Source organism: Herpailurus yagouaroundi, unplaced genomic scaffold (genome assembly GCF_014898765.1).
Source record: "Herpailurus yagouaroundi ecotype Mexico unplaced genomic scaffold, PumYag 182, whole genome shotgun sequence".
Lineage (NCBI taxonomy): Eukaryota > Metazoa > Chordata > Mammalia > Carnivora > Felidae > Herpailurus > Herpailurus yagouaroundi.
This window is the reverse complement of record NW_024412413.1, coordinates 9955628-9974683: the sequence shown is the minus strand read 5'-3', so window position 1 is coordinate 9974683 and position 19056 is coordinate 9955628. Positions and strand designations below refer to the sequence as shown.

The window sequence follows — 19056 nt, the reverse complement described above, 5'->3', positions numbered from 1 at the left end:
CTCAGGTCGTGATCTCACGGTTCGTGAGTTTGAGCCCCACATTGGGCTCTGTGCTGATAGCTCAGAGCCTAGAGCCTGCTTTGGATTCTGTGTCTCCCCCTCTCTCTCTGCCCCTCGCTTGCTCACGCCCTGTCTCCCAAAAATAAACATTAAAAAAATAAAAAAAATTTTTTTTTGAACATAAGACATGGAAGTTACAAAAAATATCAAGAATATTGGATGATAGAAAGATTAGTGCTTCCACAAGTTAGACCGATTAGAAATTTCTGTCAAGGGGAGACAAGGAAAGTAAAGCTAAATGGGTGAGGACAGGTTTCAACAGCTATGGTTACTGCTTCTCACAGATGGTCTCTCAGTACTGCTTAGTAGTTCTCCTATATGAGCATGGTTGGTGTCCTTAAGCCCCCTAGTCCATTCTTGTCCCTTCATCTTGGATAACAATGCCTGCTTCTTTGTAACAAAAAAATGAATGCTCTCAGGAAGAAACTCCCTCAACTTTCCCTTCTTCCTATCTGCCATTTACATACTTACCTACGATTGTAGTCATCCTTCCTACTTCCCTCTCCAACTTTTCTTTTTTCTTATTCCAAGTCCTCTCACACCTTGATGCCTTTGCACACATACTTCCCTGTAAACAAAAGCCCCTTCCCCACTGTGTTTGTGCATTTACCCACTTACCCACCAAGTGTCAGCCCTTCTTGGAAACCTTGCCTGATTCTCTGAAACAGAGTAGAGCCTGCCTTGTCTGTGCTTTCATGCCACCACACATTCCTTTCAAAGAATAGTACGTTGGAATTTTAAATCCATGGGTCTCAGTCCCCTACTATACTCCAAATCCTTATTCATCTTTGTCATTCCAGTGCCCAGGAAAGTGCCAATAATGTAAAAGGCACTGAATAAATACTGTTGAATGAACGGAGAGGAGGACAGTTTGGGTATCCCTGGTCTAGATCTTTCTGGACACAGATTTTGTGACACACCTTCAAAGAAGTTATAATTCAAGGAAATTTTGAAAGGTGTTCTGACAGAAAGGTAAATGTAAAAGGAGACAGAATTTCTCTCTAATGGAAGTAATCCAACCCCACCCCATGACAGATAATTTAAAGAACAGAAAGGTGGAGCATTTAGATGGATAGCCATGTTGTTTTCTTAGCAAATTATTGTTTGCTGTTACCAATATGGTATCTTTTTTTAAAATTTTTTTAATGTTTATTTATTTTTGAGACAGAGACAGACAGAGCATGAACAGGGGAGGGTCAGAGAGAGAAGGAGGCACAGAAACCGAAACAGGCTCCAGGCTCTGAGCTGTCAGCACAGAGCCCGACGCGGGGCTCGAACTCACGGAGTGTGAGATCATGACCTGAGCCGAAGTTGGACGCTTAACCGACCGAGCCACCCAGGCATCCCTACCAATGTGGTATCTTATGCACAAAAGAGAATAGGTACTACTGCTTATTACTGATTACTGTAGGTGAGGAGCCTGAATGTTAAGAATATTATCTCCAAAGGGAGATGATTTGGAATGAACTAAGTGGGGAAATAAATTACAGAATATGCAAAAGTACTAAGAAAACATATAGCAAAGATATTATGGGAAGAAAAATGTCCTCAAAAGTGATTCATAAACTAAGAGGTTATATGTCATTCAAATAGATTTCAACATACCATAACGGCCTTAGCTCTGGGAGAATACCAAGCCAAGTCAAATTTTACTTGAATTTTACATCCATCAAGGTGTTCAGGATTCTGTATAGAATTTTGCATAGAATTTATGCTCTTAACTTTTCTTATAGGTCACTAACACTTTGTTAATTTATTAAGAGATATAGACTCTTCCCCAGAAAAATGCACATATGTACACACCCAAACTTTTCATGTAAGTTTAAGGGATTCATGGTTTCTCTCTCCTCTGATGTCAATGGCTATTAGTTATAATAATAACAGCGAAGATTTATCGAATCCTTACTATGTGGCAGATGCCCTTCTTAACTTATCCAGTGATTTCCTTTTGCTTCAATTCCATATTTAGTAAATAACTATGGATTAAAATTTGAATTCCTACAGAGGTCTGCCTACAAGGAGAGAATGCACTGGTTCTAAGAACCTCAAATGTAGTTACATTTTTCATTGGCCCTCTGATCTTTCATGGAGCCTCCTGAGCTTGTGAGACTGCCCCTGAGAAATGGATTGGTTCTCAGTAGGCAACCCAATTAAATCTCTGCCTATAAGGCTGAGGGCTCTGAACTCTGGTCAATTCACCAGGGTAATGGATACATCCCTACAAAGTTTCTCAAATGACAGCTCGCCAGCCTCTCCCCAAGCATATAAGGCCCTGATGTACTGTGTGATATATGAGCTTCGGAGTTAGACCAGGTTCAAGTTTAAGCATTGTAAGTGTCTGTTTCTTCATTTTGAAAGGGGTGGGGGGTAGTAAAAGTATCTAACTGGTAGGGTATCTGTAAGAATACAGGGTATCTGTAAGGCATTAGCCCAGTGGCTACAATCATCTGTTTTCCTAATCCTGACTCAAACACATATTGTCAGTGTAACCATGGGCTAGTTACTTAGCTTTATGAACTTTGGTTTCTTTAACTGTAAAATGGGAACAAAAAGACTTTACCTCTTAGGGCTACCATGGGGATTCAAGATATATATATATATAAAATTTTTTAAGTGTTTATTTATTATTGAGAGACAGAGAGAGACAGAGTGTGAGCAGGGGAGGGGCAGAGAGAGACGGAGACACAGAATCCCAAGCAGGCTCCAGGCTCTGAGCTGTCAGCACAGAGCCTGACGCGGGGCTTGAACTCACAAACCACGAGATCACGACCTGAGCCGTAGTCGGATGCTCAACCGACTGAGCAACTCAGGCGCCTCTCGAGATATATTTAATATAACTCATTGAAAGCCTACTACATGCCAGGAGCTGTGTCAGGTCACTTATGCACATTAGCTCTACCGTTACACTAATCTCCGCACATGAGAGATACCAAATAAATGGTAACTTAATTATTTAATTAAATGATTCAGTTAAAACAGTCACTCTTTCAATGACATGTAAACCAAGAAACTTTTCTTAAAGTTTCTTTGAACTTCCTGAGTATTCTAGCAGTTATAACTGAGGACTGAAGTTAAGTACGACAAGGTATAGAATTCCGCATCCTTTGAGAAGGCTTTAATTTACTTCTATTTCTGATCCAGTAAAAACAGCTTCAGAAAACCACCCACATCCCTCCTTTAGCCTATTCTTATTTCCCTTTCTTTCATATTTTCTTCTCTTCTTTCCTCCTTTTCTCAGGGGATGGGAGAATATGATGAGTGGGAGGAAGAGAGAGGGGTGGGTATGAAGAGAGGCCAAGAGAGATTGTGTCATTTATCCCCATCTGGTTGAACAGACACAGTGTATTACATTGTTGAGGGTAAGGCCCAGAAGAGACTGACCTCCCAACTTCAAACCAGGGTGCTGGGGTCATGAAGTACAAGATTGTGGTGATGGTAGGGCAGGTTACATTTTCCTAGGACTAGCATAGGGAGGGTAGTGCAGTGAGACTAAAAGAGCATCAGCTTTGAAATCAAAGATTTGAAAATCAAACATTTGATTTGAACCTGGGTTCAAATCCTGGCTCCAGGTTTTATTTATTTAGAGAGGGCATGCGCACACAGGGAAGGGGCAGACAGAGAAGGAGAGAGAGAATCCCAAGCAGGTTCTGCACTGACAGTACAGAGGTCTACGTGGGGCTCAGTCTCACAAACTGTGAGGTCATGACCTGAGCCAAAATCAAGAGTCAGACGCTTAACTGACTAAGCCACCCAGGCACCCCCAGCTCCCATTTTTAAACTGTATGATTGGGCAAGTAGATACTCTGAGCCTCTATTTCCTCCTTTACAAATTAGGAATAATAATAGTATCGACCTCAAATACTGGTTGAAGTGGAGACCTTCAGGGGTCTGTGCAAGGGCAAGCTGGTACTGTCCCTGAGGGACAGCTGGAACTCCTGGTACTTGCTAAAGGGGAAGCTTTTGGATGGAATTTCTGAGAAGGGGTCTACTGAGGAGAGAAAGGCTGAGTGAACATACCCAAGAATGAGGAGGATCCTTTGAGATTAAGGGAAGATATGGAAAGAAGAGTACTGCAAAAAGAGAAGAATTTGGGGGAAAGAGAAAAGATTTTTTTAAATGTTTATTTATTTGTTTTGAGAGAGAAAGAGAGAAAGCATCAGCAAGCAGGGGAGAGGCAGAGAGAGAGAGAGAGAGAGAATCCCATTGGCTTGATCTCATGACCTTGATCTCATGACCCTGAAATCCAGAGTCGGACACTTAACCGACTGAGCCACCTGGGCATCCCAAAGATTTTTTTTTTTTTTTTTTTTTTGAGAGAGGTAGAGAGTGTGAGTGAGCAAGCAGAGAGAGAAAGAGAGAGAGAGAGAGAGAAAAAGAGAGAGAAAGAACCCAAAGCAGGGCTCAAGCTCATCTGACATGGGGCTCAAACTCACAAACCGTGAGACCATGACCTGAACCAAAATTGGATGCTTAACTGATTGAGCCACCCGGGTGCCCCCAAAACTTTACTTTAAAAGATTTTATTTTTAATATTTTTTAATGTTCATTTACTTATTTATTTTATTTAATTTTTTTTTGAGAGAGAGAGAGAAAGACAGAGTGTGAGCAGGGGAGGGGCAGAGAGAGAGAGACACAGAATCCGAAGCAGGCTCCAGGCTCCGAGTTGTCACAGAGCCTGATGTGGGGCTCAAACTCACAAATTGTGAGATCATGACCTGAGCTGAGGTCAGACCCTCAACTGACTGAGCCACCCAGGCTCCCCTAGAAGATTTTATTTTTAAGTAATCTCTACACCACCCAACATGGGGCTCAAACTCACAACCTCAAGATCAAGAGTCATGTTCCATTGACTGAGCCAGCCAGGTGCCCCAAGAAAAGATGGTTTTTTAAAAGGGTTATATTTAAGAAGTTTTGTTAAGTAATTCCCCCCACTCCCACCATTTTCTCATAAAGTATGCAGAAAAATCTACACTTTTTTCAAAAGTTTGAAGGTGGAATTCTGGGTTTTGAGCTAGGGGGACACATAGCACTATTCTGAGATTTGCTTCATAGAAAGAACAGGGAGGCCTAGGGAGCCTGAGATTTGCTGGGTTGATATGAGAATTATGTAAGATGATGCATAAAAGCATCTGGCACATGGTGGGCAATCAATAAATAAAAGTCCTCTTAATCCCTTAATGGAAGTCAAATAGTTTATTTTTATTATTTATTTATTTATTTATTTATTTATTTAAGTTTTTATTTTATTTAAGTAATCTCTACACTCAACATAGGGCTCAAACTCACAAGCCCAAGACCAAGAGTGGAATGTTCTTCTGACTGAGACAGCCAGGCACCCCTGAAGTTCAAATAGTTTAAATGACTTGCTCATGGTCACCAGGCTAGTGGACTTGGCTTAATATTTCCTCTTTAACCATATTGCCTCTTAATTTATGCAAATGATGTCGAATCAGTGGGTGACACCCCTAGAGAATAAACTGACTGCACATTTACAAGACCACAAATGTTCTAAGATGACTTCTTGTCTTAGCAAAACAAATACACAAATGAAGTAGGTGGCAACATCACGGTCTTATTTGTTGCTCCTATTATTTGCTCTGGTATGGGGCTTTGCAGGCTGATACCTTCACTTTTTATCTCCAAGTCTTCATCAGCTGGATCATTCTAGTTCTAAAATCTGTATCTGTAAGCCTCGTCTAGGAGCTAATGCTCTGCTGTATGATACAGCAGCTCCTTGCCTCTATAATTTTGTTCCTTTTTAATACGATGTGCCATCAAGTATAATGCATGGGATATAAGCCTCAATTATTGTCAGTATACTTGGGGACTCATACCAATTATAGTGCTATTTCTCTGACAGGTCCCAGGCGAGCTGCAGCTTGGAGTTCTTCAACACTGAGAAACAAAGATTTTCTTTATTGGAGGTTTTCTAATAGCATTTGAGATCCTTTAGTTTAAAACTGTACTGTTGTTGTTGTTGTTGTTTTTGATTGAGTTGTGGCAACTTATGTGCTTTATATGAAGGCATGCATTTAATTTATATTGTTATAATTTAACATACTTCAGAATATACTAATTATAGTGAAGTTTGATTGCTCACAACTTGGCTCAATAGAGGAGATGATGTTTCAAAGCAGAGTCACCCAGCAAAAATACTAGTCTTTGTTACTTTCTCTGGCTCTTGGCTCACTTCGTTATAAATCTCCTCCTCTCTTCAGTTCCTTCAATTATTTCCTCTCTGTCACCTCTCTATTTCTCCTTTTAGTGTCTTATTGGAGTCCATTCAAAATGCTTTTACTCTTTTTGAAACTTTCTACAAATAGAAGAAAAAGAACCCCTATCTGACCCAATTTCCACAGATCTCCTTTGCCTTCTAACTCTAGATAGACAGTTTTGGCCTCTGCAGTGTTCCCTCCTCACACCTGAAGAAAGAACATTGCTCTTTAACTTGTACTGTTTTATTTGAATGCAACCCACTTCCTCCCTCTGAGCCAATGAGTCATTTTCTCTTTTTAAAGTGAGCCCTAAAAATCTTCCATTTCTCTTCAGTTTAAAATTACACTCTTTGTGAAGTACTTCATGTCCTGTGTATGAAAGACACCCTATAAAACAGAGAAGATTGCCTTAACCACTCAAGGACTACAGGCAATGCGTGACCTACCAAGTCTTCACAATTTTGAGTTAAGTAGACATCACTTATTTTCTTCTTTATGAAGGCAAGGCACATAGTCTTTTGCTCACTAGTGAATTCCCAGAAGGTTGGTACATAGTAGATTTTTCAATAAGTATTTATTGAGTGAATAAGTGATCGGCTTCCCCTTCTCAATCTTTTTAACTTGCTTCATACCATTCATGCAGTTAATGTCTTTCACATTGGAATCTCCTGTGATTAAGTAGAAAATACTCATAAAAGCGTATTGAAAAGTGCAAGTATAAATTGTAGAAGATGCAGCAATATTCTTAGGGTTAGTTTAGAAAATGCCTAAAGAGGGGTGCCTGGCTGGCTCAGTTGGTGGAGCATGTGACTTTTTCTCTTGAGGTTGTGAGTTCTAGCCCCACATTGGGTGCAGAGATTACTTAAAAATAAAATCCTGGGGTGCCTGGGTGGCTCAGTCGGTTAAGCCTCAGACTCTTGATTTCGGCTCAGGTCATGATCTCATGGTTGTGAGACAGAGCCTTGCGTTGGGCTCTATGCTGAGTGTGGAGCCTGCTTAAGATTCTCCGTCTCTCTCTCTCTCTCAAAAAAAAAAAAAAAAAGATTCTCTCTCTCCCTCCGCCCCTGTCCCCTGCCTGTGCGCGCTCTCTCTCTCTAAAATAAAAAAATAATAAAATGTTAAAAAGTTAAAAAAAATAAAGAAAATGCCTAAAAAGAGACACATACATTTCAGTACAATTTACAAAATTTACATTGGCATATCAAATATCCTCAAGTACATATGTCAATGACCTATTTATCTGTTATTAAATGATAATATTGCCTCGGTTTAAAATTTTTTTTAATGTTTATTTAGCTTTGAGAGAGACAGAGCATGAGTGGGGGAGGGGCAGCGAGAGAGGGGGAGACACAGAATCCAAAACAGGCTCCAGGCTCTGAACTGTCAGCACAGAGCCAGACACGGGGCTCGAACTCATGAACCGTGAAATCATGACCTGGGCCGAAGTCGGACACTTAACCAACTGAACCACCCAGGTGCCCCATCCTGGTTTTAAATAAAACTATATTGCAATCACCAGAGTAATAATTGACTTAACCAAGAATCTTCAATGGATGCTAAAACCAAATGGTGAAGCTTATTGCAGAACATGATATTTACACACATAAAGTATCACCCCACAAACTGCTTATTCATTAAAAAGGTGAAAAGGTATTTTACAGTGGGGAAATCTTGTGAACATGATCTTAATCGCATGATCAAACTTCTCATCACTAATAATGGGACAAACTGCCATCATGTGTCCCCTGATACGATCTATAGAGAAGGTCATATTATTGCTTAATAATTTTCCCGCCAGAAGTGTTTACTATTTTAACTAATGAGGAAAAACACCCTCCAAATTGAGGGACATTCTGAAAAACAGCTGGCCTGTACTCTTCAAAACCGCCAGTGTCATAAAAGCCTGACAAACACTGACGAGTTGTTTTGATTTAAAGGAGACCAAAGAGACAGAACAACTCCATGTAGTGCGTGATCCTCATTAGTCCCGAATCAAAAACAAAATGTAAAAACCCCACCAGCTATAACAGACATTATTGAGACAAGTGGAGGCACTTGCATACAAATGTATATCAGATAACACTAGTGTGCCGATGTTAAATTTCCTGACTGATACTTATATTGTGGTTATGTAGGAGAATGTTCTTGTTCTTACAGGAAATATGCGGAAGTATTAAGAACTGAAGTGTCATAACATCTGTAAATAATTCTCAATTGTTCCGGTGGAAAACCTCTCAAATGGTTCACTAGAAAATACACACACACACACACACACACACACACACACACACACACACACACATTTGAATATGCATGTGTACCTATGGAGAAAGAGATTTTACACACATGTACACACACACACACACACACACACACACACACACAAACATGAGAGAGAAAAAATCTGACAAATGTTAAGAATAGATGACCCTTGGTGAATTGTATATGTGTATTCATTGTACTAGTCTTGCAAATTTTCTCTGGTTAAAATTTTTTTCTAAATATAGGCTTGTTGAAAAGACTGACATCACGAATGTGGGGTTATTTTGATTGCTTATTCAGATACATAATGTTCAAAATATTTGATGGTGGCAACTAATTTTTCTTTGAATCTTCTGTTTTCATCATCCTATTTTAGGTCTCCTTGCCTTTCTGTTCACTGCCATCTGTCAAGCAGAGCCATCAATAAGTATGTAACGTGCACAGATACCTCAATAGATTCTGAATATGCCTAGTGTGAACTGAAGTTCTGTTTCTTCTAACAGGAGACTTCTCTCATAGGACTTCTTATGTATCTCCTATAGAGAGCCTCCCTTTTTGTTTTTGGCTGACAGCTTATTAGCACAATAGAAGCCATTCATGTATATGGAATATAAATTTTTATCTTTTTCTTATTGTCCTCCAATATCTTTTTAGTGCTAGACAAACGAGGAGCCCAAAGTATCTCTGAAAATGGCTAAACTATTGCTTCATCCTGTAAAGAACTAGAGATTCTGGAAAACAAGTGATATTTGCGTTTATAAAGTAATATGCACTGTGCAATAAAGTGATTTGTGATATATTTGTGCCCACATCAGAACTGATCATTCTGGAATTATTTTCTATTCTTCACTCTAACCTTTTTGATATTAACTGAAACACAAAAGTAGAATATTGGGGCTTACGTCATAGTTGCTCCTGGATCAGCAGTCATTTGATTGGTCACAAACACAGCCACATTATATTCTGCATCAATAAATAAAATTGACAAACTAAGAGAATGGCAATATAAACAGTTCATTGTTTAGATTTCAGAGTTTAGGAATACTGTGCTTTAAATTTATTTTGTAAATAATATTACATTCCTATTTTTTCCTTGATAACATAATTAATTTATTTAAAGTTATTATTGTTATTATTTTTAGGTACCTTATTTTGGTTTAAAGTCAGTATTTTGGTTTAATAAAAGAGTTGTAGTCCCATGAATTTTAGTTTTTAAAAATGTACTGCCTCCTGACATTATTCTGAGTTCTCTGCAAAGCCTACTCAACAGTCACAGATGCTATTCTGATAGTACCATTTATTTTAAAAATCTACCTTCTGAGATTTTTTGGAGTCGTGACAACATCTGGGCCAATTTTTGTTGCCGTTCAGCCAACTCCCCACGACCGCTGAAATCCACTCGGAAAAGGGCCATTATTGAATCAATGATCTACACAGGATTCACGTAAAAATAAATGTGCATTCGGCAAAGGAAAGAAGTTAATTTGAATTGGAATCAATAGAAGAAAAATAATATGCTAAGTGGCTCTGTGAGGGAGCAGTATTTAAAAGCTTGTACCAATAGCTTAAAGATGCCAGCCTCTTCGTGGAACTTTGCTGCTACGTAATCAAGTAGCTCCATCTGATGTTCACCTGGTGGGAAATGCAGTGAGAAAATGTTACAAAAGCTAGAAGAAGCAGAGGCTAAGATCATGTATGTTCTTGCAGTCAGGCAAAAGAGAGTACTGAAAGGATTTTCTTGGGCACCTGGGTGGCTCAGTCGGTTAAGTGTGCGACTCTTGGTTGTAATCTCATGGTTTTGTGAGTTCAAGCCCCGTGTTGAGCTCTACGTTGACAGCGCATTCCCTTTTCCCTTTTCTCTCTGCCCCTCTGTTGCTTGTGTTCTCTCTCTCAAAATAAATAGATAAGACTTCAAAAAAAAAAAAAAGAAGAAAGGATTTTCTTAATTATTTATGGATTTTTAAAAATAAATGTTTATTCATGTTTTGAGCAGGGGGAGGGGCAGAGAGAGAGGGGGACAGAAGATCTAAAGCAGGCTCCACGCTGACAGCAGTGAGCCCGATGTGGGGCTTGAACTCATGAACCATGTAATCATAACCTGAGCTGAAGTCAGACACTCAACCAGCTGAGTCACCCAGGTACCCCTATTTAAGGCTTTATTAAATATGATTTCACATTCTGCCTTAGCATGCATGCCAAATGCTACATTATCCAAAAAGAATGTTACTCTCCATTTCAAAGACAAAGAACAAGGACTCATTTGAGAGCATTTTAATATCTAAGGGCTTGCCAGATGATAGGTAACATTTACGGACTAAATATATTTGGAGGAAAGTAAAATTAAGAAAAAGAACAGTGCCAAAATGTTATAAGTATCACTCAAATAATAAATCAGTGCTGCCAACCTTAAAACAGCTCAAGCATTAAATTAACATGGGGCTCTTACTAGTATATGCACGTGCATAAAGTACATTGTCCAGTACTGCATCATGGTCTACATTGAAGCGGTCAGCAATGTCCCGAAGACGATCTGGACGGCTGGAGTATGCCAAGATTAAGGATCCAATAAATCAATTTCAAAAAAAGTTTAGGTAACAACTACAAAAAATAATACCTTAAGTAAGTAAACTAACAGAGGCAAACAACATCCCTGCAAAGGTATTCTGGAGGATACTAATAATCACTTAAAATCTATATCAGATTTTATTTTTCATAAGTGTCCAGATTAATAAATACCTTAGGTAGTGATAACAGTGATAGAAATGATGAGGCAGTGATGAATTTAAATATTAAATAGTCTAGGGGAACCTGGGTGGCTTAATCGGTTAAGCCTCGGACTCTTGAATTCAGCTCAGGTCACAATCCCAGGGTCATCGGATGGAGCCCCCCTCGAGCCCTGTGTGGGGCTCCAAACTGAGGGTGGAGCCTGCTTAAGATTCTCTCTCTGCCCCTCTCCCCACCTTGTGCACACACTCTCTCTCTAAAATAAATAAATAAATAATAAATAAATAAATGAAATAAATATTAAATAATCTAATCTTTACAATAACTTTGGAAGCTGCTTGTTATGGCCTATATTACATTTTACAAATAAGGACACTGACCAATAGAGATTAGGCAAATGACTCAGGATCATGCAGCAAATCAGTTACAAGAGAAAAACTAGAGACTAAGATTTGTATCTCTCTTTTGATCTCAGTTCTATAAAAATAGATCTATCCTAGGAAGATAATATCACTGAATTATAATTCAAGTCACTTCACAGTGAATTAATTCACTCTCTTTAAACTACTTATGTGTTTAATATGAAATAATTTAATATATCATTAACCATGAGTTTTCAACAAATGATAAATTTGACTACATGAACCGAAGGATCAAAAAGTAATTTTAAGGATCAAAAGGAAATTATCAACCTATGGTTTTTGGTTTATTTAGAGTTTAAAATCTACCTTCTTCTAAAGGACTTGTGTTAGCTTTCTAAAATCAGTAAATTCATTGGGAGGCAAATTCAGCGCACCAGCAAAGGTATTTTGGAAGATGCTAATAATCACTTATATCTATCTGAACTATATAGGAGTAATAAACATTCTTTTAGGTCTTATCCACGGTCTCGTTTCACTTTGTTTACACTGCTTTTATAATACTGATCATACTATAACTAACTGTAAAACAAGGACAATTTACAATCTTATTTGTGACATTTATAACTGGTTCCATATACGTTGAATTGGATTGTCTTTAGGATTTCCCAGCCATCTGGGAAATCTGCATATTCTAATGCAGTAGTATGTTCTTTTCTTCAGAGCTTCAGTGATAACCACTAAAATCTTCCATTGCTACTGACTATACCCCATAGACGTTTTTGGTGGGCAAGTCAAAGAAGACAAAGAATTGGAAGACTAATAAAAATGTTTTTCACTGCATTACTTTTTACAGAACCCAGTTACTATGTGACTGGGTGTGTAAAAGGTGGGCTTATGCCGAAGAAAGTTCAAATCAACCTATAAAATATTTGTTAACCAATTACCATATGGAATTGATAATCATTTTAACCAATTACCAATGCATTGTGGAAGGAGGAGTTGTAAGACAACATAAGGAGTTGTAAGACAATCCATATTATAGGTAAACATAAAACAAATTAAGAAGGCAAAATATAAACATATAAAAAACAAAATATCAAGAGAGAGCAGTGTACCTGTAAGAGAAACCAAAGGAATGAGGACATTCCAATGGGGCTCTTGAATGTCCTTGTTCCCCCCAACCCCAGCTGTTCCTCCCTACTCCCTCTTGCATATGACTTAGCTCCAAACCGGTCCCCTCCACCATTCTTGATAAAATCCAAATTGCCCAAACAGTGGCTGCTCATCTGCAAGAACAATTCCTCCCTCTTTAAGAACCATTCTTAATCAACTATTTCTGAAACTAGCTGAACTCCAGCTGCTCTCCTCTTGCTACAGCCCTACACAGCATTCCACCCTCCTTCCCCAAGTTTGGAGTCTCCTTCAGAGTCTTCTCATGCCTGCTATTTCCAAATAAAGTCTTCTGCACACGGTTCTGGTTTTTTTTTCCTTCTTCTAGCGTATTTTAGATAGTAAATTCTATAACAGCTTAGGAAGGACCAGGTTTTTTAAGTTGAGTAGTTAGAGAGGATTAGAAAAGGCAGGCCTTCAAAGGACAGCTTTAAAGGATTTGTATGATTCAGAAAGACTGTGAGGTAGGGGTAGATGGATCACATACTGAAGGAGGAGGATAGAAATATAGCCTGCGGGGGCTCCTGGGTGGCTCAGTCAGTTACAGGTCCAACTTTCCGCTCAGGTCATGGTCTCTTGGTTTATGATTTTGAGCCCCACATCGAGCTCTGGGCAGACAGCTCAGAGCCTGGAGCCTGCTTCTGATTCTGTGTCTCCCCTCTCTCTGCCCCTCCCTCGCTTGCACTCTGTTTCTCTTAATTAATTAATTAATTAATTAATTAAAGAAACATAGCCCACAAATTTCTCTATGACTGGCCAAATTAACACTTAAGAGTGAGAACAAAATAAAGGCATTTTCAGACAAGCTAGGGCTCAAAGTTTACCACCTGCATTACTTTTCTGAAAGAATGACTTGAGCAGGTACTTCAATAAAACAAAAATACAGGAAGGAAGATTTGGGATGCAAGCAACTATAATGAACAGAGAAATGAGTACCTTTATAGTTAAATCTAACTAACTGCTGATATACAATGTTTCCATGTTTTAGAGACAATAATATTGGACTAGAACAGACTGTATCCATTTGTCTCTAACAATGGTAATAGTGAGTCATGAGATCTGAGAGCTAGGCTGGGGCTTCATCGTGAATGGCCTTACAAACTTGTGCAAGACTTTTCCATTGTTAAAAGTAATTGTCGGGGCACCCTGGGTGGGCTCAGTTGCTTAAGCGCCATCTCATGGTTTTGGCTCAGGTCATGATCTCACGGTTCATGAGTTTGCGCCCCACATTGGGCTCTCTGCTGTCAGCACAGAGCCCTCTTTAGTTCCTCTGTCTCCCTCTCTCTCTGCCCCTCCCCTGATCTCTCTCTCTCTCTCTCTCTCTCTCTCTCTCTCAAAAATAAATAAAAGCATGTAAGAAAAAGGAAAAGAAAAAGAAAAATAATTTCCTGGGGTACCTTGATGGCTCAATTGGTTAAGCAACCAACTCTTGTTTTGGAGTCAGGTCATGATCTCACGGTTTGTGGGATCAAGCCCCGAGTCGGGCTCTGCACTGAAAGTGAGGAGCCTGCTTGGGATTCTCTCTCCTTCTCTCTCTGTCCCTACCTACCAGCAATCGCTTTCTCTCTTTCTCAAAATAAATAAACATTTAAAACAACAACAACAATTTCCTCTGGGGTGCCTGGGTGACTCGGTTGAGCGTCCGACTTTTAATTTTGGCTCAGGTCATGATGTCACGGTCATGAGATCAAGTCCCTTGTCAGGGCTGGGTGTCAAGCCTGCTTGAGATTCTGTCTCTCTCCTCTGCCCCCTTCCACCCCCCCACCCACCCCCTATGCGTGTAAAACAAAAAACCAAAAAATTTCCTCTGAACCTGATAACCTCGTCAAACTACTGTATTTCATCTTCTATTTGTTGGTTAATAACACTGCCTCCATTCCTTACTGTTTATTCACAACAAGCTTCCATCATCTTACTTTACTGCAAATGCTCTCTTGGATTCCTAATGTCAAACCTCAGTGATCTTTCTCAGCTTCCACCTTCTCTCTCTTTCTTTGTGGAACAGTACTGACAACGCTTTTCTTCTTGAAATTTGTCTCTGGCTAAGCCTCTACAACTGGATTTTCTCCTACTTCCTCTGTCTGTATGGCATCTTCTTTTTAGTCCCTCTTCCTAAGCTGAGGCACACCCCAAAGTTATGTTCTACCTCTTCTCGGGTAGAATTCAACATATCCATGGATGTCTTCCTGTTCCTCACATTTAACACAGTAAAATGAAACACACCATTTGTCTGAAACATGATCTTCCCAATTCTACTTTCGGCATGATTATCCTCCCAGCATCTAGACAAAAAACCTGACAGTAGTGTTTCAAACCTCTCCTTCTTCTGTCTACCAAACAGAGTCATCAAATCCTATCAATTTTCCTCCCTAATATTTTTGTCCCCCACTTTTTTAAAGAATCTTATTTTTAAGTAATCTCTACCCCCAACATGGGGCTCAAACCTACAACCTCGAGATCAAGAGTGGCACGCTCTACCTATTGAGCCAGTCACACACCCTTGTCCTTTTCTTTTTATTCCTACTGCTTCCAGCCTAGATCAAGCTCTCATTACTTGCCTGCAATATCGCAAAAGTATCCAATTTATACCCCTCACCTGGTTTTAAAGCCCTTCATATCTAAAACCCAAATCACCTTTCCAGCCTTAAATCTGAAACACATTTCAATTAAATTACAATTCTGTTACCCAACCAGGTTCTGCCCTTTTCTCTTCTGTGCTTTTTTGTTCTCTTCTTACCTTTCCCTTTATTTTGAACCATGACTTTGAGAGAGTCAACAATCTTCTTCCTAACTATCAAGTACAATCTTTGGAGAAATAAGAGGATAAAAAACAAATAAAATATAATTTTCTCCCATGTATTCATTTTGTGAATTTTACACCAAACTCATCTGGAGAACTGAAACCTTTTGAAATAAAAAGTGACTTGAAAACTCTACCAACTGTTTTCCCTGTGGCTTTTCTCATTATTGCTGGTTTAGGAGATGATTGTACAAATGACATATTTCAAACGGACTTTCTTTTATAGTAACATTACTACATCATACTAATTATGCTAGCAACTTGTTTAAATAAAAAGGTTACAAAGTATTTTCTGTATCAATGAAGATAATCTTTCCTCCTGAGTAGCCACCTGCTCCTGGAAGTTGAGCTGTCACTAGGAAGCAATTAAAAAATTAAATAATATTAATAGGATTGAATAACCTTTGTACAAGTGAATATATAAATTAACATAGGATTTGCATTGGTTCCAACTCTGTAGTCAATCTGGCAAAGAATCATGATCCTTTAGTTTCTAAAAGCATGTTATATTCTTGTATTACTAACCAATGGTAAAATCATAAATATTCCACCAGCATGGTAGCAATTCAACAAAGAATATCAGTATCTCTCACAATGGGAGATATTCATGAAAGTTAGTTCTCTTCTAGAGAAGAGAATTTAAATATTACTTTCTTCCTATAAGAAACAATCACAAATATAATTTATGCTAAATAACTTATTTAAGTAAGCTTTCGGGGCGCCTGGGTGGCGCAGTCGGTTAAGCGTCCGACTTCAGCCAGGTCACGATCTCGCGCTCCGTGAGTTCGAGCCCCGCGTCGGGCTCTGGGCTGATGGCTCAGAGCCTGGAGCCTGTTTCCGATTCTGTGTCTCCCTCTCTCTCTGCCCCTCCCCCGTTCATGCTCTGTCTCTCTCTGTCCCAAAAAATAAATAACGTTGAAAAAAAAAATTAAGTAAGCTTTCAATTAATGCGTGTCAAATTTTAAAATGCATTGTCTCTCTAGGTAGTAGTAGCTGACACTAAGGAATTTCTTTATATTAGGTTCAAGTATTATTTCATTTATTTTCAAAACAACCCTAAATTTGGCATTATCATTACTCCTATTTTACTGATGGGAAAATAAGACAGGTGAAGCCACTTGCCCAAGGTCACACAGTTAGCAGTGGTAGAGCCAAGACCAGAGCCAGGTATTTTGATTCCAGAATCCCATTCTTAACTGCTTAGCCATGCTTCTTCCACTCAGGTCAAAGAAATGCAGAGTAATGTCTTTGTACAGAAGGAGATAGTTTGTTTATTTGTTTTAGTAACATTTATTTTTAAGTCTTAGCTAAGGCCAACCTTACGCCATGGAAAGTTAGAGATTCTAGGCCTCAGCTGATTTTGTGACATTTTTGTCAATAGAATACAGAAAAGATGAAATGGGAAAAATGGAGACAGTGAGGGCCTCTCTCCACCATCAACCCTCATATACCTATTCACTTCCTCCCTGGTTCCATTCAGGTGTTCAGAGTGCAGCACATATCCCATTACCTCAAGCATCACGCATTCAAAGACTGGCTCTGATATTTGTGTAACGATGGGCAGTTTACTTAAGCTTCTTGAGCTTTAGTTTCCTTGCAAATTTGTTCAGGTTACATGAGATCATATAAAGTACCAGGCACAAAATAAAATTAGTATGTGATAGCTACAATAATTATTGTTGTTGTTGTACATCCTTACCACAGAGGGTATGAGAGAGCTGGGTTTTTCCAGTACGAAATTCTGTAAAATATAGAAAAAAACAAAAACCACATAGTTCATTTTTAGATGTTTTCATAAAGAATAAAATACAGCCTCCGAGTATGATTTTCTTTCCAATTATCAAAACTTACATATAAAGTACTGGTATGTCATGGGTGCATTCTACAATATGAATACCAGTAGTAAAAATAACTTTAAAAAACATTTATCTATTTTGAGCGGCGGGAAGAGAGAGAAGGAGAGAGAGAACCCCAAGCAAGCCCCATGCTCAGCACACAGAGTCTGACACAGGGCTGGATCTCACAACAGTGAGATCATGACCTGAGCATCAAGTGTTGGATGCTTAACCAACTGAGCCACCCAGGCACCCCAGTAAAAACAACATTTTAAAGGTATTTGTTCACAGAACTGTCCTTTAGAAAAAAAAAATTATTTAAACCAAGTTTTCCTTAGGATTGATTAATCATTGTGAGATAATAGAAAAAGAAAAAAAAATATATATATATTTTTTGGTCTCTGCCCTCTAGTTCTTAGCACAGAGTTCCTAAAACCCTTGTAATTTCCTAAGTGATAAGAGCACTACAAGCATCTTTTGTTTCAATGAGGCCACTCTGGGTGGACTCCTGATGGCTTCTGATGGATGGATGGGGGCTGGTCACCAGAAAGACCAAGCCATGATTAGAAGGTTCGAATTTTCAGCACTCTTCTCCTTCTCTAGAGAGGGGAGAAGGGCTGGAAGTGGAGTGAATAATTGATCATGCCTGTGTGAGGAAGCCTCCTAAAAGTCCCAACAGGATGGGGTTCACAGAGCTACCGGGTTGGTGAACACATGGAGGTGCTGGAAGAGGGGCACGCCTGGAGAGGACATGGACACTCCACACCTCTTCCCTCATACCTTTTCCTACTCATCTCTTCCCTCTCGATGTTCATCCATATCCTTTAGCATATCTTTAATAAACTAGTAAATGTAAGTAAGTGTTTTCCCGAGTTCTGTGAGCTGCTGCTCTAACAAATTAATCAACCCTGGGGGCGGGGAGGGGACGGATGTTGGAATCTTGGATCTACAGCTGGTTGGTCAGAAGCAGGTAATAACCTGGGCTTGTGAATGGCATCTGAAGGCAGGCGACAGGTGGGGAGGGGATTCTTATGGGACTGAGCCCTTAGTAAACATATGGAATCTGATGCTATCTCTGGGTAGACAGTGTCAGAATTGAGTTGAATTCTTAGATACCCTGCAGGTATCCAAGAATTGCTTACTGTTGTGGGGGAAAACATCCATATATTTGGTGACCAGAAGTGTCAGAAGTCAAGTGTATTGTGTGAGCAGTAAAGGAGACTCACAGGAAAAAATACACAGTAGGAAAGAACTGAGTTTTCACTACATAGGGAAAAAATACTGAGTTTTTTCATTTTAGTCATATAAATGAAAGTTTAAGACCCTACTACTAAGGAAGGAGAACCTCGGGTCCTCCCACTGCACTGAGATCCTCTTAGGGAAAGCTGAAGTAGTCTCAGATTGGTGGCATGCCCTACTTCCCAACAAAAGCAAATCCTTTCTAGAGAAAAACTTCCCCATGCACCAGTTTAGGTCCAGTGAACTCCCATAGATCAAAATCAGGCAATAAGGTCACAAATATCAGTAAATACACAAGGGAGTGAGCCAGTAAGACTGACAGTCAACAGAAATAACAAAAACCAGATTTATTTCTCTACATCGACAGAAACATCAACAACAACAAAAAA

The 19056-nt window shown here is 39.2% G+C and overlaps 1 protein-coding gene across 7 annotated transcripts in view; it reads right to left on the bottom strand.

The window, feature by feature from the left end:
• DMC1 (DNA meiotic recombinase 1) overlaps positions 1-19056 on the bottom strand; it is a 42271-nt gene that overhangs the window by 11385 nt on the left and 11830 nt on the right. For 5 of the 7 annotated variants that reach the window (XM_040490826.1, XM_040490824.1, XM_040490823.1 and 2 more), the window contains exons 7-12: positions 17293-17334; positions 15876-15948; positions 10984-11075; positions 10096-10169; positions 9852-9966; positions 9440-9500 (exon numbers count right to left, since the gene is read on the bottom strand). In XM_040490826.1, coding sequence (XP_040346760.1) covers positions 9440-9500; positions 9852-9966; positions 10096-10169; positions 10984-11075; positions 15876-15948; positions 17293-17334 — 457 coding nt within the window. The remainder of the gene's footprint in view (positions 1-9439; positions 9501-9851; positions 9967-10095; positions 10170-10983; positions 11076-15875; positions 15949-17292; positions 17335-19056) is intronic. The other 2 variants (XM_040490828.1, XM_040490829.1) reach the window with 1 other exon arrangement.